This window comes from Silurus aristotelis (assembly GCF_946808225.1).
Source record: "Silurus aristotelis genome assembly, chromosome: 1".
Lineage (NCBI taxonomy): Eukaryota > Metazoa > Chordata > Actinopteri > Siluriformes > Siluridae > Silurus > Silurus aristotelis.
Window position 1 is genome coordinate 25,721,468 of NC_139574.1, and position 22,084 is coordinate 25,743,551.

Sequence of the window (22,084 nt, forward strand, 5' to 3'; positions counted from 1 at the left end):
CTTTAATAAAGTTTGCCTAGTTAAAAAAAAAAAAAAAAAAAAGACTAGTGGTTTATTACATTTTTTTTTTTTTGCTGCATCTTAAAAAAAAAAGAAAAAGAAAAATTCGGATAAATTATACACATATTGTGATTGTTCAAGTTTCTTTTCCCCCATATCTGCCACTAGAGTTTTTTTCTGTGGCTATACATCATTTTTCATGTCTGGATAAGTGTTTGGGGTTCAAAAGCTTTCCTCCCTTCAACAGTAATAATCTGTCTGTCTTATTTTCCTTCCATCTATCACAGTTTTATGTCTTCACTTCTGGGACCTTGCTACATTTCTTATATATTGCAATTGCACCTACATTTCTTTACCCGCATGCCATTCTACATCAGATTCAGGCATAAATGTGTCTTTATTTGTGTGACTTTTGTCTTATCTGTCTAATTTGCGTAGGTGTCTATATACAGTAAAGGGGGTCATCCTTTATAAAATGTTATGAACAGTTGGTGGCTGATGAACTCTAGTGACTTAAATTTAACTCGAGTTGTGTGCCATCTAATTTCTGCTGCATTTCCTGTGCCTGGTTTAAACCATCGAAAATAGAACAAATATTTGTGATTTTGCTATTAAATGAACAGTACTGGATATTTGACATTTGATGAGGTTTGATGTGTGAACAGGTTACTGATTTTTTATTTTTCCTTTAATGGCCAGGTTGCTCAAATCAATTAGTATAATCCATTAAGTACCAAAGATTACATAATTTCATCAGCACAGAAAGATATTTTATTTAATCTGAATTTAAAATATGAGTCTGATATGAGCATTTTTATGCTATTTGGCAGACACCCTTGTCTACAAAAGGGCTTTGAAGTCTCTATCAATACATTCTTGGAGTAAGTTATTTAAGGATTTATTATTGTTAAAACAAGCCAATCTTGGTTTTACAGCTGGGTAGAGTCACCTGGATACTTTACTGTGTGCTAGCATTTGTATACTATGACCTTCCAACAGTCATAAAGTGATGTATGACCTCGTATTAAATATAACTGGGGTACAGTTATCGGTTCTGTACACCTAGACCAGATGTACCTTACCTGCCCTACACAATTTGTGATAGACGTCTCTCATCTGTTCTACCATGGTGGGTGTATTTTGTTATTTATTAAAAATAATTTTCTAGTGATACAATACTTCCCTTGTTAGCAGTCATGTTCACTGTATGTGTTATTACTTAAAAGTGCCATTTATCTCTCAGTCTCTGTTAATTAATGCCCTAAGACAAGTCCAGAGATGCCAACTAATAGGCTCTACGTTTTGATATCTATGGCATATTTGGTGGCAGGACTAAAGAGTGACTCTCATTGGATAGGAGTGAATAGGATAGGATTGGAACTATCTATGTGCCACTGCAAGTTACTGAAACACTGTGCCCCAGCATACAAAGGACCATCTGTTTAATGCAAGTCACACTATTAAAAGGCATCAAGTGCCCTCATCTACAAACAGATTTGTCCAGGTCACCATGTGCGATACCTGCTGCTTCTGAGGATGGTTGATAACAGCAGCCGTAGCACAAACCCAAAAGCTATTTGCCTTTAGTCAGACTATAATTGGACTCAGAACACCACAAACACAAGTGTTTATCTTAATGAAAGAGACTCGGGCTCTAGCTTGCTAGTGTCTTAACAAAAGTAGCCCAGTTAGTGACTGCTGTCCCAATGAAATAAAAGATCAGAACTCATCGCCTAGCTGTAGGCTGATGTTGCCAATGATCAGTTGTCAACGAATCAGGTGTAAAACGTGTGAGGAATGTTTTTTAAAAACATGTTTAGTTCTTCATTTTGTCTTAGTGTTTTGTGCAATACTTACTGGGGCTGACAAACTGATGTCTGTCTCCTCATTGCATCCTATGGACTCAGCTGTGTATTAAAGCACAGCTCAGGAATCTCACTGTGGCTCCTGTTCCAGGTTTTTTTTTTTTGTTTGTTTTGGGTTAATTTGGTGTGGTGGTGGGGGGTGGTTGAGGAGAAATGTAATATGGGTGTGGGTATGTGTGTGCACATGCACGTGTACTAATGTGCTTATGTGCTCTCTTCAATGGGAGATGAAGTTTAATGAAAGAAATGGAAAATGTACTTTATAGCAAAACTGTGTGGCTTTGTTCTGTATGAGATTCCAATTCAGTCAGAATAGAAAAAAGATGGAGTGTGATGCCTGAACATGAATGTCATGATTGTGTCTGCTTTTAGTTTAGTTCAGGAGCTAAAAAAAGTGTGAGTCATCCCTTTAGACTCACTAGTGCTAAGCATTCTAACATTTTTCTGAAAACTCCAGATTTTTTCCTCTGTGAAAGAGAATGATTTTAACAAGCCACTCATTCCGTACAGGCACGTTACTTCATGTTTGCGTGCCTTTTTTTTTTTTTTTTTTTTTAGCAATTCTTTCGAATTGTGTAATGATGTTTGAAAAGGGCAAGAACCAACCATTTATTTCCAAATCTCCTGCTTTCAAGGTCCAGCAATAATGAAGTATGAGTGGAAATATTTCCTTGGCATGGGCTGCTAAAATTGGTTACTGAGGCAACACAGTAGCAATCAAAAATAAACAGTTTCTCCTAGCAGGGGAGGGAAATGTCAAGCCTGCCGTCACCAAAACCTAAAATGTTTTTGAGCTTTTATTAAACACATCTTGAAATTATTATTATAAACTGCTGATTTTATAAATCCAAGAACATAATTTAATTTGAAATGCATACAGTGAATTGAAGCGAAGAGGTTTTAAAGCTTTGTGTTTAAAAAGGCTCTTGAGGGTTGCTGAGGTCATATTAGGGGTCATGTGTTTCCCTGTAGGGGTCAAATGCTGGGTCTCAGAAATAGCAGTGTACTTGTTCATTTTAACAGTGTCTTTATTTTCTTTACACAATGATTTTCTGAGGTTTGCGACTGGACTATAGAATTGTAAATATCACAAATCATCACAGGAGTGATTTACTGGATTTACTAGTGATGAGTGAAAAGAACACTGGGGTTTCAGAACATGTGCATGGTCATTATCTGCAAACCCTGACATTTGTCCCTCTCTTTTTGCATTTAAATAATTCATTTGAATAATTTTCATATTACTTTAGTCAGATTCTTGATACAAAAATTACTTTAAAACTTATTAGTTAAATAAAATTGCTTTGCTTCCACATTACCAAAAACAACAGTGATATACAATTATATAGTCTTATTTTTGCCTTTTATTCTACATTTGACTGTCACATTTGTGAGCATATCAACAAGTATTAAACATTTAAACCTAAACTAAACATAATTACTCATCAGCTCAAATACTAAATTAACTTTATGTACAGCTTCTATTAAAAGTGTGAATTCATGAGCTACCGCACTTTTCAGATCGTTCAGGTTCCTTTTCCAGTGACAGACTCTAATTTGGAAATGATTTCTTCTCTCAGTTCTTAATGCAGGAATGTTTAATCTGTGGATTCATTATTACAAAAAACTCATATTTTAACTTCAGATTCTGTCTTGTATCTTCCTCTAATGGAACACAGCCTAGAATATTCAGACAGTGTATTTCTTTGTATTCTCTTCGACATTCTCATTTAAATAGCTTCTTTAACTTCTTCATACCCATATCATGTCCAGTATTAACTCCTTTAACCTGCTAAAAGTCAAACATTATTCCTGATATATTGGGAGAGTTGGACATTTCCACATGGTCTAGGCTTGTCATTATTAAAATAACATCTTAAGGATATTGGAAAGATAATGTGTTCAGGATGCTGACTTTTATTTTGTGTATTGGGGCAATGTTTGGTAAATTGGGATACATACAGATACATACATCCCAAATGTGTTCAGCATTCCAAATGTGTTAGGGTCAGGGCTCTGTGCAAGGTCACTCAAGTTCTACTTGAAAAACCATGTCTTCATAGACCTCACTTTGTGCACATGGGAATTGTCATGTTGGTACAAGTTTGGACAGTTGTGTGATGTCCTCTTTAGGGTAAAAGTTTGGGGAAGAACTACATATGGCTGCTCTTGAGCAAACTCCTTAACCCCTTTGTTCTCCAGGGGTGATGTATTATGGCTGACACAGCACTTTGGCCTTAACAAACTGGCATATGTGAAGAGAAGAATGTAGGAGTTGTAATGTTTATGTGACCAAAAAAAAGGATTCTTCTAGATCACATGTGGGTTTAATGGTCACATATAGTGTACCTTATACTGTTAGCACACAGATGGGAGCACTTTGGTATGCAAATACGTGCATATTCCGCTATTCCGTTTGTATAGGTTGAGGAATCACTCAGAATTTCTGGATGTTAAAATAAACGGGTAACGTGCATGAACCGAATCAGTGAAGCAAAAAGTAATAAAAAGTCCACCGCTGTTAATTGATTGACGCGCACCCACCGCCGCGCGCGCGCTTAATTGCTCTCTCTCTCTTTCTCTCTCTCCCTCTTCCTTTCTCTCTCTCTCTCTCTTCCTCTCTCTCCCTCTCTCAGTGCACGAGCCAGTTGGTCGGAAGGAGCGCTCTGAACGCGACAGCCGCAACTTCGCCGCGCTTGTTTGATAAGAAAACCTTCTCAGTTTTCTAAACTTTTCCTCCACTGAAGATCAACCTGCTCTTCCTGCTTTGCTTTATCCAAGAACTTGGGTGCAATGCGATCTGTGCCAGTTTGGATTGTATTGACCATGATGCAGATCTCCTGCTGGTGTGAACCTCTGGAAAAACAAGACAAACAAGGTATCATTATGCCCCAGTCTGTCTCATGTTGTTTTATTGCACATGTAAAAAATTTAAATCTAAACCGCCCTTTTCTATAGTTTTTTTTTTATTGGTTAAAAAAAAAAAACCAAAAAAAAAAAAAACCGGTATATAATAAGCACCTGAAATAGGACTTTAGATTGAGCTCTTTATATGATTATAAAAAATAAGAAGTGATTCACACTTTTAAAACGTTTGTTCAAACACCAAATTTCTTCATATATCGAAGTACGTGTTTTTGTATGTGTGTGTGTGTGTGTGTGTGTGTGTGTATATATATATATATATATATATATATATATATGTATGTATATATATATATATATATATATATATATATATATATATATATATATATATATATACATACATACATACAGTATATACATATACCTTTTTTCAAACCCATACTTTTGCTTTTGGTGCTCTAGTCATCTGCAGCAATTTTGTTGTTGTTCAAATGAATCATGCCATTCTTAAAAAAAAATCATAAAAAAATACAAACAGTATTCTGTTTTATGTACATGCCTTACTAGTGTAAAAGGTTATTGTACGTTATTACTTACAGCAGGGCTTCCCTTTCTGGAATGTTTCCAAAAAAGACACCTTGAGAAAGCTAGAGCATTTTAAGGCATGAATTTAAGAGTTCTTGAAAAGTATAACATGAGTAAAAAAGTGTTGTGTTGTTTCTTACTAGTAGTATTAGTATTACACACATACCATGCCATGCATTTCAGTAAGATTTTATGCATCTCAGCACGTGTCTTTGACGTATTCTGGAAATCTTAGCTCATCTACCATTGAACCACTTTGCATCTTTCTCGAAAGATGTAGAACAGGGTGGGCTTTCCTTTGATTTGTCATGCATGGGTATGTGAACACAATGAGACAACACCTGAGGCTTAGGGATTTCCCACTATACCCTGGATCTGTGTACTGTCTCATTGATTCATTCTTTCCTTCTGTCTTTACCTCAGACACACACACACACACACACACACACACACACACACACACACACACACACACACACACACACACACACACACACACACACACACACACAGCCTTGTCCTGGCTGCAGTACTGCTGGCCTGCCACAAGCCATTGCATAAACATTTTCATAGTAAGTGAGTCAATATGTGAGAACTGGAGAAAGCAATTGGAAGGCAACAGGGGTCTTTAATCTGCTGCTTAAGACTTCACAGTGTAAATGGTGTAAATGTGCCATTGGTCAGAGATATTTACTCAGGGTACTGCTTATACAGCTCATAATGTTTTTGTCAAAGTAGAGGCATTTTTTAAAACACTTACAAATACTAAATATTGCTGTGTATAAAATGAAAAAAGGAGGGCTTTCCCAGGAGGGCTGTCTAGGCACTAGATAAAAAAAAAACTTTCAACAGCAGGTAAATTGCATTCAAAGAAATGAAGGGAGTGGTAGATCACACTATATGTATATACAATATGTATATATAGTGTGTGTATAGTGTATGAATAACACAAACTAAGCAAACATAGCTAATGTTTTAATAGGATGCATAGCTGTTTAAAGCTGGACAAAATGCATTTCAATATATGCAAGAGAAAATATTAATAATTTCACTCTAGAATTGTGACTATATGGGGCTCAAAAGTAGCAAAATGGAGCAAAAACAAATAAATAAATACAATCCCTGGAACACAAACAAATATAAATCCTGTAAATCCTTTAACTGTATTTAATTGTATTACTACATTTGTGTATTAGGTTTAATTGCCTGCTTAAACACTAAAATATCCATTCTTTCTGTATTTCAGTGATAGACATGTTGGCTCTACAGGATGTCAAGCAGAACGTGGCTGCAGTTGAAAAGCTGTCTGGAGCACTGAAAACTCTCAGTGACCTCTACATCGTCTCCACCTTCCGCCTGCCACCCAAACTTGGAGGAGTGCTACTCGGTTTCTACAATAAGCAGGACAATAAAAAGTACCTTGAGCTTGCCATCATGGGCAAAATCAACAAAGGTACTTTTAGACATAAGAGTAAATCTAAGTGTAATGTGAAGGCAGTATTGAGCTTGGTGCTGCTGTCTGTATAGTGCTGCGAGAAGGCAATACATTTTCTAAGACTGCCAGACTATGTGAACAATACTCTAACTGTTCGGCTGGGAAAAAAAAAGACCCAATACAGAGGTCACCAGAGGGTAGTCTTAATATTCTGTTACTATACACATGCAAACACAAACACTGGTGTTCTTTTATGTTCCACAAATGCCCCTATTGCATTGCATAAATCACACTTAATAAGCTAATAATTGTATTGTACTGACTACACTTTTATCTTTAATTGTTACTACTTCATAATTGGTAATATCAAATGTTTGTCATTGAAGGTAAAGTTTGTAATAATGACACGACTATTCTGACAGCTCTTGTGCGGTATGTTCGTGAGGATGGCAAGCTGCATACAGTAAATTTGCAAAGCTCTGCCTTGGGAGATGGGCGATCCCAGTCCATCATCCTCCGCATAGGAGGTCTGCAAAGAGAAAACCTCAGTCTTGAGCTTTATGTCAACTGTCGCCTGGCTGATTCCGCCCAGCGCCTGCCTCAATTGGTTGCCCTGCCTGCGGAGGCGGAGTTGGTGGACATAAGAAATGGTTACAAGGCATATGCTCGGCTCCAGGTAGACAAGCTTTGCTCAGACATTGTTTTTCTTTTTCAGTTCTTTCATAGCAAATACTCTATGTAAACATTATCATTAGCAGAATTGTTGTTGTCATGCACAGCAGAGATTTTTAACAAATTGTATTAAAGTTATTTAATTTGGGCAAAATTTAATTTAACTTTTGGGGAAAGGGCACCTTGAGTGAGATGAGAATGTTTGTTTTTGGTTTACAGGGATCAGTGGAAAGCCTGAAACTAGCTCTCGGGGGTACTGTAGCTAGTGCAGGTGCTCTCACTGACTGCCCCTTTCAAGGTGACGCCTCCTCATACAATATAGGTAACACACCTCAGATACTCACCTGGGCAATACAATAATATTGCTTGTAATCTCCCAAGATAGTCAAATGAGTATTAATAAATGTCTGCATTTCATTCCATTGGTATTCTTTTATTTGAAACAGTTTATATACATTTGCATCACTGTTTTATGTTTCTATTCACAGTTAATGGGGAAGTGAACTCAATTCTTGGTGAGTGCTATAATTAAAAAATAGAATATTTGTATTTTTTTGGTGCATATGATAACAAATTCTGTTTCTAATTATGTTGGACACAGGTGATCACACCAAAGCTCTGATTGGACAACTCATTATTTTTAATCAGATCCTGGGTGAGCTTCGACAAGATATCAGAGAACAGGTGTGTGTTTGTTGTGACTCGATAAATATGTCATAATAAAAGTTTATTTTTCTGTTTATGGCCATGTGTGGATTTACATATCTCTCTGCCTACTGTAGGTAAAGGAGATGTCTCTCATTAGGAATACAATACTGGAGTGCCAAGTGTGCGGTAAGTGTTGTCTGTAATGATGATAAATTATAATACATTTATTATTTTTTAAATTACAAAGTTAATCATTCAATCAATAGGGTTCCATGAGCCTCGCTCCCGCTGTCAGCCCAACCCCTGCTTTAAGGGAGTCCCCTGCATGGAGACTTTTTCTTTCCCAGGATACCACTGTGGGCCTTGTCCTGAAGGGATGACTGGTAATGGCACCCACTGTCAAGACCTTGACGAAGTGAGTTTGTTGCTAAATATTAACAAACACTAAATATATAAATATACAAATGTAAGGCATGCATTTATTGTTATTTTTCTGTATTTCTCCTAGTGTTCACTGGCTCAGCCCTGCTACTCTTCAAGCGCATGTGTCAACACACTAAAGGGCTTCAAATGTGAATCCTGCCCACCAGGATATTGGGGAAATCCTATTTTAGGTGTTGGTCTAGAATACGCCAGGAACCACAAACAGGTGCTCACTGGAACACACAATCACACTTCGGACACCCTTGCAGTTTTTAGGCTATGCCCTCATGTCCAGTAGAAAAAATAAATCATATTGGTTAAACAATAACAAACAGTTATACTGAAAGCCACAAAGCCTGTGCAGAATATTTCCGAATATAGACAAATAAGAAGTCCCAAAAAATGAAAACGAAAAGAAAAAAATATCAGAGACTTGTAACAGATGAAATCAGAATTTTATTTACTTTGGATTTTCATGTGCTGAATTCCATGAGCTTGTTTTGAAGAATAAGAGACTGTTAAGGTGGCATGGTAGAAACATTAGGGGTGTGTGTCTAACAAAATGTTGAATCAGAGTGTTAGGATAAAGAGTGTCTTTGGTTTAACATATTGAAATATTGGCAATCCTACTCATATAATACGTAACTAGAGTGCCTATCAAAAGTTTGGAAATACCTTTTTTAGGTTTGAGACACATGTATGTTCTTTTTGTTTAAATGCAACAAACTATGTAAAAGGGAAAAACGCACAAAAAAATAGACTTGACTGGAAAAAGTTCTGTAGACAGATGATTCCAAATTTGACATTTTTGTCCTTAACAGAAATACATATATAAGATGGAGAACAGGAGGGAAGATGTTAGCATACTGCCTCACATTTAGAGTCAAACATGGAAGTAAAAGCTTAATGGTTTGAGTTTGTTTTGAGGCAGGGAATGTTGAAGACTTTTTTTTTGGGTGAAAGGAATCAAATGAACCAACATGGCTACTATTACATACTTCAACACAATGCAATACTGTCTGGACTGCAGCTAATTGGAACCAACTTCACTATACAATAAGACTTTTTCTTCTGTTTTTAGATGCTCCCGTTAGGGGTCACCACAGCGGATTATCCATCTCCATACACCCCTGTCCTCTACATCTGCCTCTTTCAAACCAACTACCTTTATGTCTTCCCTCACCACATCCATAAACCTCCTCCTTCACCTTCCTCTTTTATACCTTCCTGGTGGCTTCATCCTCAGCATTCTTCTACCAATATACCAAATGTCCCCTCTCTGCACATGTCCAAACCACATCAATCACGCCTCCCTCACCTTGTCTCCAAAACATCCTACATGCGCTCACCACAGTCCTATAAACTTTCCTAAACGTTTCTAGCACACTCTCCATTACTTTGCACTGTTGACCCCAGGTACCTGAACTCCTCCACTTTCACCACCTCTTCTCCCTGCAACCGCACCACTCCACTGCCCTCCCTCTCAATCACACCCGTACTCTGTTTTACTCCTACTGACTTTTATTCCCCTTCTCTTCAGCGCATTCCTCCACCTCTCCAGGCTCTTCTCAACCTGCTCCCTACTCTCACCACAAATCACAATATCATCTGCAAACATCATAGTCCACAGAGACTCCTGTCTGACCTCATCCGTCAACCTGTCTATTACCACTGCAAACAGGAAAGGGCTCAGAGCCGATCCTTGATGCAGTCCAACCTCCATCTTAAACCAGTCTGTCGTTCCTACTGCACATTTCACTGCTGTCACAATGTCCTCATACATGTCCTGCACCACCTTAACATACGTCTCTGACACACCTTCCTCATTTACTTTACAATAAGACAAAGAGCCAAATCATATGTCTAAGCACTGTAATTAGTAGTTAAAGAGCAAAAAGTCGGCTTGACTGTTTTGTATAATGGATAACTGGATCACAAGGTCAGAAAGGAAAACCTTTTTGCACGTTTTACAAGAGACTTGCCAAATTATTTCAGTTAAATGTTTAAATCGCCATACCATTAAACTACATAGTTTGTAGCTTATAAAACAAAAGAAACATGCATGTCTTATTCAAAAACTATAAAAGATTAGTAGTTTCCAACCTTTTTACAGGCACTGTACATAATTACATAAACTGTTTTGGGCTCCAGAGATTGTCATTCAATCCTGTTGATGCTACAGTACAACCATTAATAGCTGGTGGTCCAAGAAAGCATTATTTGCTTTCTAGGAGGAAAAAATTTAATTACTTCCACCCCGTCACTCAGTACTACACTAAGTAATCATAGTCTTCTCCTCCCAGGAGCTTTCATGTTCATGTGTGAACTGAGACAATAAATAGAAATGTGGGAAATGGATTAAAATAAGAACAAAACCCTGTTATTTAGATATACATAGAGGGTATTGTTCATGTTGTGATTTTTTTCTCTTTAATGCATCTTTCCTTGACAGGAATGTCTAGACATAGATGAATGTGTGGAAGTTGCCAATGCCTGCACAGCCAATTCAGTCTGCATAAACACTATTGTAAGTATTAGCGGTTTTATTTAAAGCACCAATTTCATAACACATAGGAAGCCTTATTAAGATCAGGTGAATTACAGTTTAGTGTACAAAGTGTACAGGGATGTAACATCTAAATTACTTTCAAACACTTCCTGGTTTTCTCTTAGGGGTCATTTAAATGTGGGCAGTGCAAAGCTGGCTATGTGGGAAATCAGACGGCAGGCTGTTATCCACGAAAGACCTGCGCTACCCTTGACTTTAATCCATGTCACTCCCATGCTCACTGTATTATTGAGAGGAACGGGGACGTGACCTGTGCGGTATGTGAGCAGATAACATCACTAAAACCTTGAAAAAGAGCAAAAGAATTATGCTTAACTTAAAACAAGGATGTGTGTGTGCTATTCTTCTGGCTTATGTCTCGTCTGTGTTTTTCAGTGTAATGTTGGCTGGGCTGGTAATGGGAACACATGTGGTGTAGACACCGATATTGATGGCTACCCTGACCGTGCTTTGCCCTGCATGGACAATAACAAGCACTGCAAACAGGTATGAAGTCATCACAAAGACTGTATTATTGCTCTTCATATAATCAACATTTTCACATTTGCACCTTAAAGTAATAGTGAGTGAAAATAAAAAAAATTTAGGTGAGGTATAAATACAAGTGGCCAGTATAATTCCTTTCTTGCTTTGCAAAGTCATTATGTTTAATTCCTAAAAATGGCCACAACATCCATTCTTCTAATTAGATATATTTAACAACATAAACAAGTATTTGGGAAGTGGATGAATTTGCTCTTGTGTGTGACTTGGGGGAGGCATGTGTTGACCTTCAAGTTGTAATGTAGATTTGATAGCATGTAGATAGTGGCAATTGTGAAAAAAATAATAATATCAAGAAACACTAAAACTACAATTTTGTGGTGTACATACTGTAGGTCTATCAAACTGTTGTGTTCTCATGTTTATGGAATTTGTAGTATATTAAAACATTAGATTATGAAATCTAATTTTGTATAGCATTGATTGGTACCCATTTGCATTACTCTCAGTACTCAATTATTATGTATGATTTAACCCACCAACAAACCTACAGCTCTGTTTTAAACAATTTGCTTTTATATGTTTAGCAACTCTGAACAACTATGATTTATTTATCTATTTTACCTATTTTTGTCTATTCTTCTTATATTTATTACAATTATTATTATTATTATTGTACAGGATAACTGTGTACACACACCAAACTCGGGCCAGGAAGATGCAGATAATGATGGCATAGGTGACCAGTGTGATGAGGACGCTGATGGGGATGGTATTAAAAATGTTGAGGTATAACTATGAAGCTCATTATATGACTATTTTTTCATTAAAACACCTACGTATTTCAATTTTTATGAATGTCTGTGTGAAATACAGTGCAATAAGTTCATGCATAGGTTGTGCATAAGTGCTTTTTTCTGCTGTTTTAGGACAACTGCCGACTGGTACCTAATAAAGATCAACAGAACTCAGACACAGATTCCTTTGGTGATGCATGTGACAACTGCCCCAATGTGCCCAATATTGACCAGAAAGACACAGACAACAACGGAGAGGGTGATGCTTGTGACCAAGACATTGATGGAGATGGTCAGTACAATTATTTTTATAATGATATTTTGTCCTCATTTTGAACCAAATATTTTGGCCCGGGTTCGATCCCCGGTCAGGGAACCAACCCCAGCCACTCTTAGTGCTGGTCCCAAGCCCGGATAAATGGGGAGGGTTGCGTTAGGAAGGGCATCCAGCGTAAAAACATGTGCCAAATCAAACATGCGGATGATCCACTTGCATGCATTACAGGTGTTCAGAATGTTCTGGACAACTGTCCGAGAGTGCCGAACCCCATGCAGACAGACCGGGATCATGATGGTGTGGGAGATGCCTGTGACAGCTGCCCTGAGATGAACAACCCCATGCAGGTTCTCACTTTTTACAAAGCACCATACTAAGGTCTTATAGGTCTAATATCTTTGTTTAAGCTAATACAAACGTTATTCAAGTCGAATCAAGTCAAGTCAAGTTTCTTTGTATAGCGCTTTTCACAACAGACATTGTCTCAAAGCAGCTTTACAGAAATCAACAGTCAAGGTGAATGGTGTGTATTTATCAATGATGAGCAGCCGTGGCGACTGTGGCAAGGAAAAACTCCCTTAGATGTTATGAGGAAGAAACCTTGAGAGGAACCAGACTCAAAAGGGGAACCCATCCTCATTTGGGTGACATCAAGAGTTTGATCATAAATCTTTCAACAATACAGAACACCGGAGAGAGAGAGAGAACTAACATGAGTACTGGAGTATAAGATTATAAGTAATGTTCTTTCAACAGTCTTTGGTATAAAAGTAGGAGCTACTGAGCTCAACATTTGTGATCATCACAGATCCAGCATCAGCTTCTTCATGCCAGAGCCTTTAAACACTCCAGGAGGTCCAATGTCAAACTCCACATATGCAGTGGGATCTAATTGGCACTGGTACGTCTCTAGATGGTTCAGGGTGTTTGCGAGTTTGGCATCTACTTCTTTAAAGTCCATAATCTTCATGAGGTGGGACGTGACTGGAGCTGGCCAAACCTCAGGAAGCCTCGGGATGGGGAGAGAAAGAGAAGCAGTGGAGAGAAATTAGCGTAGCTGCTGTTCATTATATTAACAGCACAAGTTGATAATGTGCATGTGATCAGATGTTCTGGAGCACAAGGTTATGATGTGATGTGTGTTATGTGTAGGCTTTGCTAAAAAGATATGTTTTTAATCTGCACTTAAACTGGGTGATTGTGTCTGAGCCCCGAAAACTGTCAGGAAGACTATTCCAGAGTTTAGGAGCTAAATGTGAAAATGCTCTACCACCTTTAGTGGACTTTGCTATTCTAGGAACTACTAGAAGTCCAGAGTTTTGAGATCTCAGGGAGCGTGATGGATTGTAGCATGTTAAAAGACTGGAGAGATACATGGGAGCCAAACCATTTAGTGCTTTATAAGTGAGTAGCAGTAGTTTGTAGTCTATTCGAAACTTAACCGGAAGCCAATGTAGGGACGATAAGATTGGGGTTATGTCGGTTATTGCAGAACAAATAGCAATGGAAGTTGTCCAGATGCACCTGGTGGGTAATGCATGCTTTGTTTGTGCCAGCAGACTGAATTGTGATCATAACTTGCTTCATTTTTTTGTCGAATTTAAGTACTAAGGAAATGCTGACATATCGTTGCATATCCTTGCAGACTGACATAGACAATGACCTGGTAGGAGATGTGTGTGACACCAATCAAGACAAGTAAGCTTAAACACACACACACACACACACACACACACACACACACACACACACACACACACACACACACACACACATTATGTATTACTCTGGCGCCATCTAGACCTCAGCCTTTTTGCCTGCAATACAGTCTGTGACATTTCTTTAATGTGCTTTGTTGGTAATATTTTACAACAGGCAGCTTTTTCTAGTCACATACACTTGTGTTACACATTTCCCAACTTGTATTAAAGTTGGGGTGAGTGCACCGTGTCAGCCATAAAATGGTACCCCTGGAATAGACAAAGTTAGGGGCCTTGTACAAGGACCAAAAATGATCAGTTTGGCAGAATTTGCACTTAAAATCCTGACCTTCTGATCAGTAAACCAGAGCCACTGTTGAGCCACCACTCTACAGCATGTTTGCATATATGCCTTGAGCATACAAAAGAAGACTAGATCAATGAAAGAAAGATTAGATTAGATTAGATTAGTATCAACTTTATTGTCATTGTGCAAAGTACAAGTACAGGGCCAATGAAATGCATTTAGGTGCAATGGTGCAATGTGAAAAAAAATTCCAGTGAGTGGCAGCCCCACAGATGAAGATGCCTTGTTGGTGAGAGAGATCAAAACAAAATGGTCAGACTAGTTTATGCTGACAAAAAGGTGATAGCAACTCAGATAACCACTCTGTACAATCATGATAAATACAAAATCAAACCTTGAGATGTAATTGTTTAAGAATTATTTTCCATGCAGACTTTGGGTTGTTAATACCAATCAATCGTCACTTTAATGCCACTTACACTGAATGCCTCATTACATTCCACATGACTACGAGTATTGTTGCTGACCATATGCATCCCTTCATGGCCACAATTCCCATTCAGTAATCTGAATCTTGGAGAACACAACTCACTTCTGAAGTGAAATGAAGTGCAAGTGAAGTGAAATCTCAAAGGAATGCTTCCAACATCTTGTGAAATCTGTGGCATGAAGGCTGTTTTGAGAGCAAAGGGGGAGGCACTACCTAGTATTACTACACTGTTCCTAATAACCCAGTATTCCTGTTGCATTTTGCTAGAGGATGAGGTCATTTCAAAGTTTTTTTTTCTGTTGATGTTGACCTGCATGTTACATATTTATAATTAATTAATAAATTATTTAAATGATTGTTTTTAGTAATGTTAATTAATTTGGTCTTTCTTTGTCCTTTAAGCATCATGTCTGACCTCTAACCTACATGGAAGTCAAAACTTATTGTGTGACATTTGTTTTGCTTTCGTCAGGATCACAGTACAGATACAAACCTCTAATCTCCAAATGTCATATGAACCTTTTAACATTCCTGATGTATATGTAATTTACATATGTATGGTTGTTTGTCTGGTCAGTGATGGGGATGGGCACCAGGACACACGAGACAACTGCCCCGACATCCCCAACAGCTCTCAGCTTGATTCAGATAATGATGGTATTGGAGACGACTGTGATGATGATGATGACAATGATGGAATTCCTGACACTGAGACTGCAGGAGGTCTTGGTCCTGATAACTGCCGTCTTATTCCAAATCCCAACCAGAAAGACTCAGATGGTAATTGAATAATTTGCACCATTATGGTCATGGTCATCACAGGATAATTTTCCGGATGGATCTAAATGATTTTCTGTGCTGATGTTATGTCTTCTACCTTGCAACAATTTGTGATTCAATTATTTTCCAGAACATAAAGAAATGTTTGGTGCAATATGCATCACATATTCTGTGGCATGTGTATAACATTAAATGAATTTTTTTTAAATGGTTTAAAATTTTGCACTTTTTAAAATTATTAGGATACATATCCATGTATGTTCATCTCTTTAACTCAATCAAAATTGTGTTGTTTTTTTTTAACTACATTTTCCCCCTTTCCCCAGGTAATGGTGTTGGAGATGTGTGTGAGAATGACTTTGACAATGATGCAGTACTAGATTTGATGGACGTGTGTCCAGAGAGTTCTGAAGTCACACTTACAGACTTCAGAGCCTATCAGACTGTCATTCTGGACCCCGAGGGTGATGCACAAATTGATCCTAACTGGGTGGTTCTTAACCAGGTCAGGCTGACAAATACATTTCTTTAGAACCCATAGTGCTGATCTAATTTAACAAAGTTTATTACATTTATAACCATTTGACAGGCAAAGTACATTTTTAGTTCAATCAAATCCTGTCAAAACTTGAATGCAAAATTTAGCATAAGCATTTATCTATAACCTGTATGAATTTCACTTTAATATACAATACATTCATAATGATTAATTTCTTATTATTTTGACATTTTAGGGTATGGAGATTATTCAGACAATGAACAGTGATCCTGGTTTAGCAATTGGTAGGTCATTTTCAAAACTCAGAACTTAGACACCAGTTGATTGACATAATTTGTTGTTTTAGTGCTGCTGGAACTACCGCCAGTCATGCATTGAACTATGTTGACACTTTAGTGCTCTCTTATCTTCTGTCTGTTTTCCTCTATTCCCCTCTCCTTTTCATTTGCAGGCTATACAGCATTTAACGGTGTGGACTTTGAGGGCACTTTTCATGTAAATACAGTGACTGATGATGACTATGCTGGCTTCATCTTTGGCTACCAGGATTCATCCAGCTTCTATGTAGTGATGTGGAAGCAGACAGAGCAGACTTACTGGCAATCTGTGCCATTTAGAGCAATGGCTGAGCCTGGCCTACAGCTCAAGGTGGACATACAATAAATTCAATTCAGCTAAGCACATCTGTATTTGTTTGGAAATGTTTAACTGAAAAGTTAACATAGGTAGATATTACTATAACGCTTTTTCTGTATTTTGTGTTGTACTTTCTAGCTTAGAGACCCCATTATACAGATACATGTACCCTCATCTAGGACAGCACTTATGTTTGGCTTTCTGGCTCCCTCTGTAGGCAGTTAAGTCCCATACAGGGCCAGGAGAATTTCTCCGTAATGCTTTGTGGCACACTGGAGACACAGATGGTGAGGTCAAGTTATTGTGGAAAGATCCACGCAATGTCGGCTGGAAAGACAAAACCTCTTATCGCTGGCAACTCAGTCACCGGCCCCAGGTTGGCTACATCAGGTGAGTGTATGTAAAGCTGGCAGGGGTAAAGACCAGCACCCCATATAAAAAACTTCACCTTAAGTTCCATTACAGGTTCTCCATGTTTTAAAACTGCTGATATTAACTATTATCTATTGATCCTATTGCTTCTATTTGATTCTTGTTTAGTCTACAGAAATATTTTGTCATTACCCCACATACTGTGAAATATTTTAAATCGTTAGAGGGCGCCCTTCTGTATGCAAATGGATGGATTGATCCCAACATGAGGTGAACAGAATTCTCACTAGTGGACACGAAGCTGGGGGTCTGGATGCTTGTCTTTGTATTATTTTTTTTTTGTTCTGCTCCCCCCTTTTCCTAAAGCCCTTGCTCTCCAAAAACCTCTGTGACTTTAGTGAGTGGTTGGGCCTCATGGCCTTCCATTGTTGTGGTTGCCATGCCAATGAAATCCTTGGCAAGAATTTTCTTGGTTCCTGTTCATATGCAGATCTAACGGAAACTACTGTAGTTGACAAGTTGAAGAGACAGTAAGGAAAAGGGAATATACAGAACAAGAAATGTGATTTAATGCATTATTTACATATAAAATATACTCGTGTAATACGTTTTCCAATCGAGCACACAAATTATAAACAACTACTATTTCTAAAGTGTTACAGAACTAACGCAGGAAATTAATACATAAGCTATATATTAAACTATATAGTACCAACATCAAATTATTTAAATACATTCAAAGCGAAAGACATGCAAGAGTTGGGGTTTAGATTCATATTTTAAAGAAATCGTCACTCTTTTATGCACATTACTACTTACAGCAGATGGGGGAACAGGGAGTTGGGGGGGCACTCTGTCAGACTTCTGTGTGTATATAGCCAGTTCCCTGTGAAATTCCAGGGTCTTTCAGGCACACAGAGAAACACCTGCTTTGTATTCAGTTAGAGTGGTGAATAGAACTAAACACACACACACACACACACACACACACACCCTATACTGCACTTCAGTCCAGCGTCTCTAATACATAACGTCATCCTCCAAACTCCAAAGGGACTCCTCTCTCCTGTCCTCACGAACCAACAACTTTACTCTCGCCCAACTCTAACATAAATATGCCATGTTGCAATAACTGTCAGGCACTTTGCTTTGAGTTATTCTCATACTACCTGTACACAGACACTGTCTAATACCACTAGTATGTAGTATTATCTAAATTAATTGCTAATTCATTAATTGCAATTTTTGAATATTGCTGTGTGTAATATTGCAGAATTGATTTTTCAAAAGAAAAACGCTCATATTTGGCCCACAGAGTCTTTTACAGGTCACAATAAGTTCAGAGTTCATTTTATTTTATTATTTTATAGGTTTTTTTTTTTTTTTTTTTGTAAAATGTCAAAGAATTAGTTTGTAGTTTGCAATGATTTGCTTTTTGCAGTAACAAAGCACTGTCAAACCCAGCTGTCAAATCTGGATCAAGTCCATACTTTATTTGTAAAAATAATTTATATTAAGACTTCAGTAACTTAAGTATGTGTTTGACAGAGTCAGACTGTATGAGGGAATGGAATTGGTGGCAGACTCTGATGTAGTGGTTGACATGACTATGAGAGGAGGACGACTTGGTGTTTTCTGCTTTTCACAAGAAAATATCATCTGGTCCAACCTACACTACCGATGCAATGGTAACCCATCTATAACACACTCTTAGAAAAGCATTCAGTGTAATGTCAGTTTTTTAATATAAAAAGATGCAGAATCAGAAAAAAAATCTTTACTGAAAACTGTGGCTGAAATATATATATTTCTTTTTTACAGACACTGTCCCAGAGGACTTTGAATCACACCATAAACAAGTACTAATGCACATTCAGGTGTGAGGTATGGGAAAATGGCCACCCTGATCTACACTGCCTCTTCATTCAGAAACACTCACAAAGTCTCTACATTTGCTCTGGGTCTGCAAACCAGCAACTGTGCACAAATCAGACTCTTGGGCTCTTGTGTGAAAGGAAACACAAGGAAAAAAATAAAGAGAAAAAAAATGACACTATGTCCCTCTAAATCTGAAGAGGCCAAATCAAAGTAGAGAAATCAACAATTGACTTTTATTATATGAATGAGACTGTTGTAGCAGAGAGGTGCCTCAGGTCAATGTATAAAGCAAAAAACTGTGTGTGTGTGTGTGTGTGTGTGTGTGTGTGTGTGTGTGTGTGTGTGTGTGTGTGTGTGTGTGTGTGTGTGTGTGTGTGTGAGAGAGAGAGAGAGAGAGAGAGAGAGAGAGAGAGAGAGAGAGAGAGAGCATGTAGTGATGTGTAAAGGAACAAGTGAAAGGGAAAATGTGTAAAGATGGCCAGGTGTTAATGATCACTGACTTTTATATCCAGGACAGATTTCCCTAGAAAAGGCAAATCTGTCATCCCATTATTGTAAATATAAAGTTGAACCAACTTTAAAAACAACACTTAAGGTGCCATCCTGTGTAATATCTGTGCGTATTGTAAAATGAAAGATGTGCAGGTTTAATTGACCACCATTAAATATACATGTAATTAAAAGTGAATAGTCTGAGATGCGAAACAATACCAGAAGTCTTTTCATTCATTGTGATAATTACAGTGTGGATTATAGACCACAGTGACAACCATGTGATTCTAACACATTATAACTATGCTATATTTATATAACCGTGACATTTAAATGGCAGGACTAAGACTGAAATAAGACTAGCAGGCTATGTAACATTTTTATTTTCGTTTCTGCTAAATGCCAGAAATGTTTTCTCAGAAATGTTATTGCCTAATGTCAGGGTGCCAAGGAATCATTTTTACAAACGTCTCCTGACTTGACTATGGAACAATGTTTATTTACTAATTTTTGAGGATGGGGTTGAAAATAGTCAGAACTACTGACTAAAAAAAATCACACACATTATATATATATATATATATATATATATATATATATATATATATATATATATATATATATATATATATAAAATGTATTTAATATTAATATTGCTGCTATTATTATTATTTTAATAAGACTATTACAAACACTTAGAACCCCTGACTTCTGCCAGTCTTCGGCCCCTCTGAAGTGAATCACACGTCCCCAGTCATCATTTGTGAATCCGGCCATTGCTAGTTCAGACCGGCTCGGGGTGTCCACGCGCTCCAGGAGGCCGGGACGAGTGCAATATTGGCGGGAAAATCTAACAACAATGCACCGCATCCCGCACCTGCCGGCCGGCGGGAAATAGAGCGATTTTCGCGCATGCGCAGTCCACCACCCCGTGGCCGTCCAACCGCACTGCAGCGCTAAACACAACAAAAACACACGGGTTGGAGGAGGTTCTTCAACTTTTCATTATTTACATACATATATTATATTGGACATGAAATTAAAATATTAATAATACATCTGGCGCAATGTTTAAAAAAGTGTAATGAACTAAAGTTGGTTGTTTTCTCCACTTTTTTTGAACAGAGAACGAGCAATAAGAAGGGAGCATCAGACTACATCTGGCACAGATGGTTCTAATAGGGTGATATATTGTGATTTTTTTGTAGGTTTGTGATTTTGCATGGCGTGTGTTTTCCCCCCTTTGCCGAGTCCTCCGTTCAAAACTACAGCGAGCACGTGCGCTCAAATGAAGCGCCAGTGAGGAACGCCGCGCGAGCGTTTCCTAGACAACAGGTTGCCTAGGAACGCTGGAGTTCGATCACAGCCTGCTAAACAACGTGACAAAATGTCGTCGTGTAGAAGTGAACTTTTGCAAAAGAAACTTACACAAATAACCCCAGAAATAACACACGGAACCCTACATTCGAGCAAAAGTTTAAACAAATAAATTGTATCTTACCCCCTCTTCACAACAGAACGGCCATTGTTGCCTCAGCCTTCCCTATTAGTTTCACAGAAAGTTACACAGAAGGGTTCTTTATTAAATACGACATGCAACTTCTATTCCATTCCGCCATACTCCGTTTCCTCGTCCTTTCCCCACGCTTCCTCGGTGTCGGGGTTTTCCTCTCTATGGCTTCTTTTCGTCAAAATCTCGGCGCACAATGTGAGAGTCCCGTCATGCGGAGCGTCACCTCAGAGTCGAGCTCCGCCTCCACACGGCCAACAAAGCGCAGTGCCACTGCTCAGTGAAGCGGACACACAGAGGGACACACACGCAGAGAGAGAGAGAGAGAGAGAGACACAGGGGGACACACACGCAGAGAGAGAGAGAGGGGCACACAGGGGTACACACACGCAGAGAGAGAGAGAGAGAGAGAGAGAGAGAGAGAGAGAGAGAGAGGGACACACAGGGGGACACGCAGGGAGGGAGAGAGAGAGTGAGAGGGGGGCACACGCAGAGAGAGAGAGGGACACACGCAGGGAGGGAGAGAGAGAGAGAGAGACACACACAGAGAGAGAAAGAGAGAGAGAGGGACACAGGGGGACACACGCAGAGAGAGAGAGAGAGAGAGAGAGAGAGAGAGAGAGAGAGAGAGAGACACACGCAGAAAGAGAGAGAGAGAGAGAGAGAGGGACACACAGGGGGGACACGCAAAGAGAGAGAGAAAGAGGGACACACAGGGGGACAGAGAGACACACGGGGGACAGAGACACACAGGGGGACACACGCAGGGAGGGAGAGAGTCAGAGGGGGGCACACACG

General features: G+C 38.5%; 1 protein-coding gene across 1 annotated transcript; it reads left to right on the forward strand.

Moving 5' to 3' along the window:
• Nucleotides 1-170: 170 nt before the first annotated feature.
• On the forward strand, nucleotides 171-19,624 carry thbs3a (thrombospondin 3a). Its single transcript, XM_083558959.1, has 24 exons — nucleotides 171-3,246; nucleotides 3,357-4,743; nucleotides 6,565-6,771; nucleotides 7,176-7,429; nucleotides 7,645-7,747; nucleotides 7,914-7,940; nucleotides 8,027-8,109; nucleotides 8,208-8,259; nucleotides 8,340-8,488; nucleotides 8,582-8,722; nucleotides 10,949-11,023; nucleotides 11,170-11,322; nucleotides 11,441-11,551; nucleotides 12,230-12,337; nucleotides 12,478-12,637; nucleotides 12,851-12,969; nucleotides 14,268-14,320; nucleotides 15,697-15,899; nucleotides 16,226-16,404; nucleotides 16,634-16,682; nucleotides 16,850-17,046; nucleotides 17,252-17,424; nucleotides 18,955-19,094; nucleotides 19,228-19,624. The coding sequence occupies exons 2-24, from the start codon at nucleotides 4,659-4,661 to the stop codon at nucleotides 19,287-19,289; spliced, it is 2,883 nt and encodes a 960-aa protein (XP_083415085.1). The 5' UTR covers nucleotides 171-3,246; nucleotides 3,357-4,658; the 3' UTR covers nucleotides 19,290-19,624.
• Nucleotides 19,625-22,084: the final 2,460 nt, after the last annotated feature.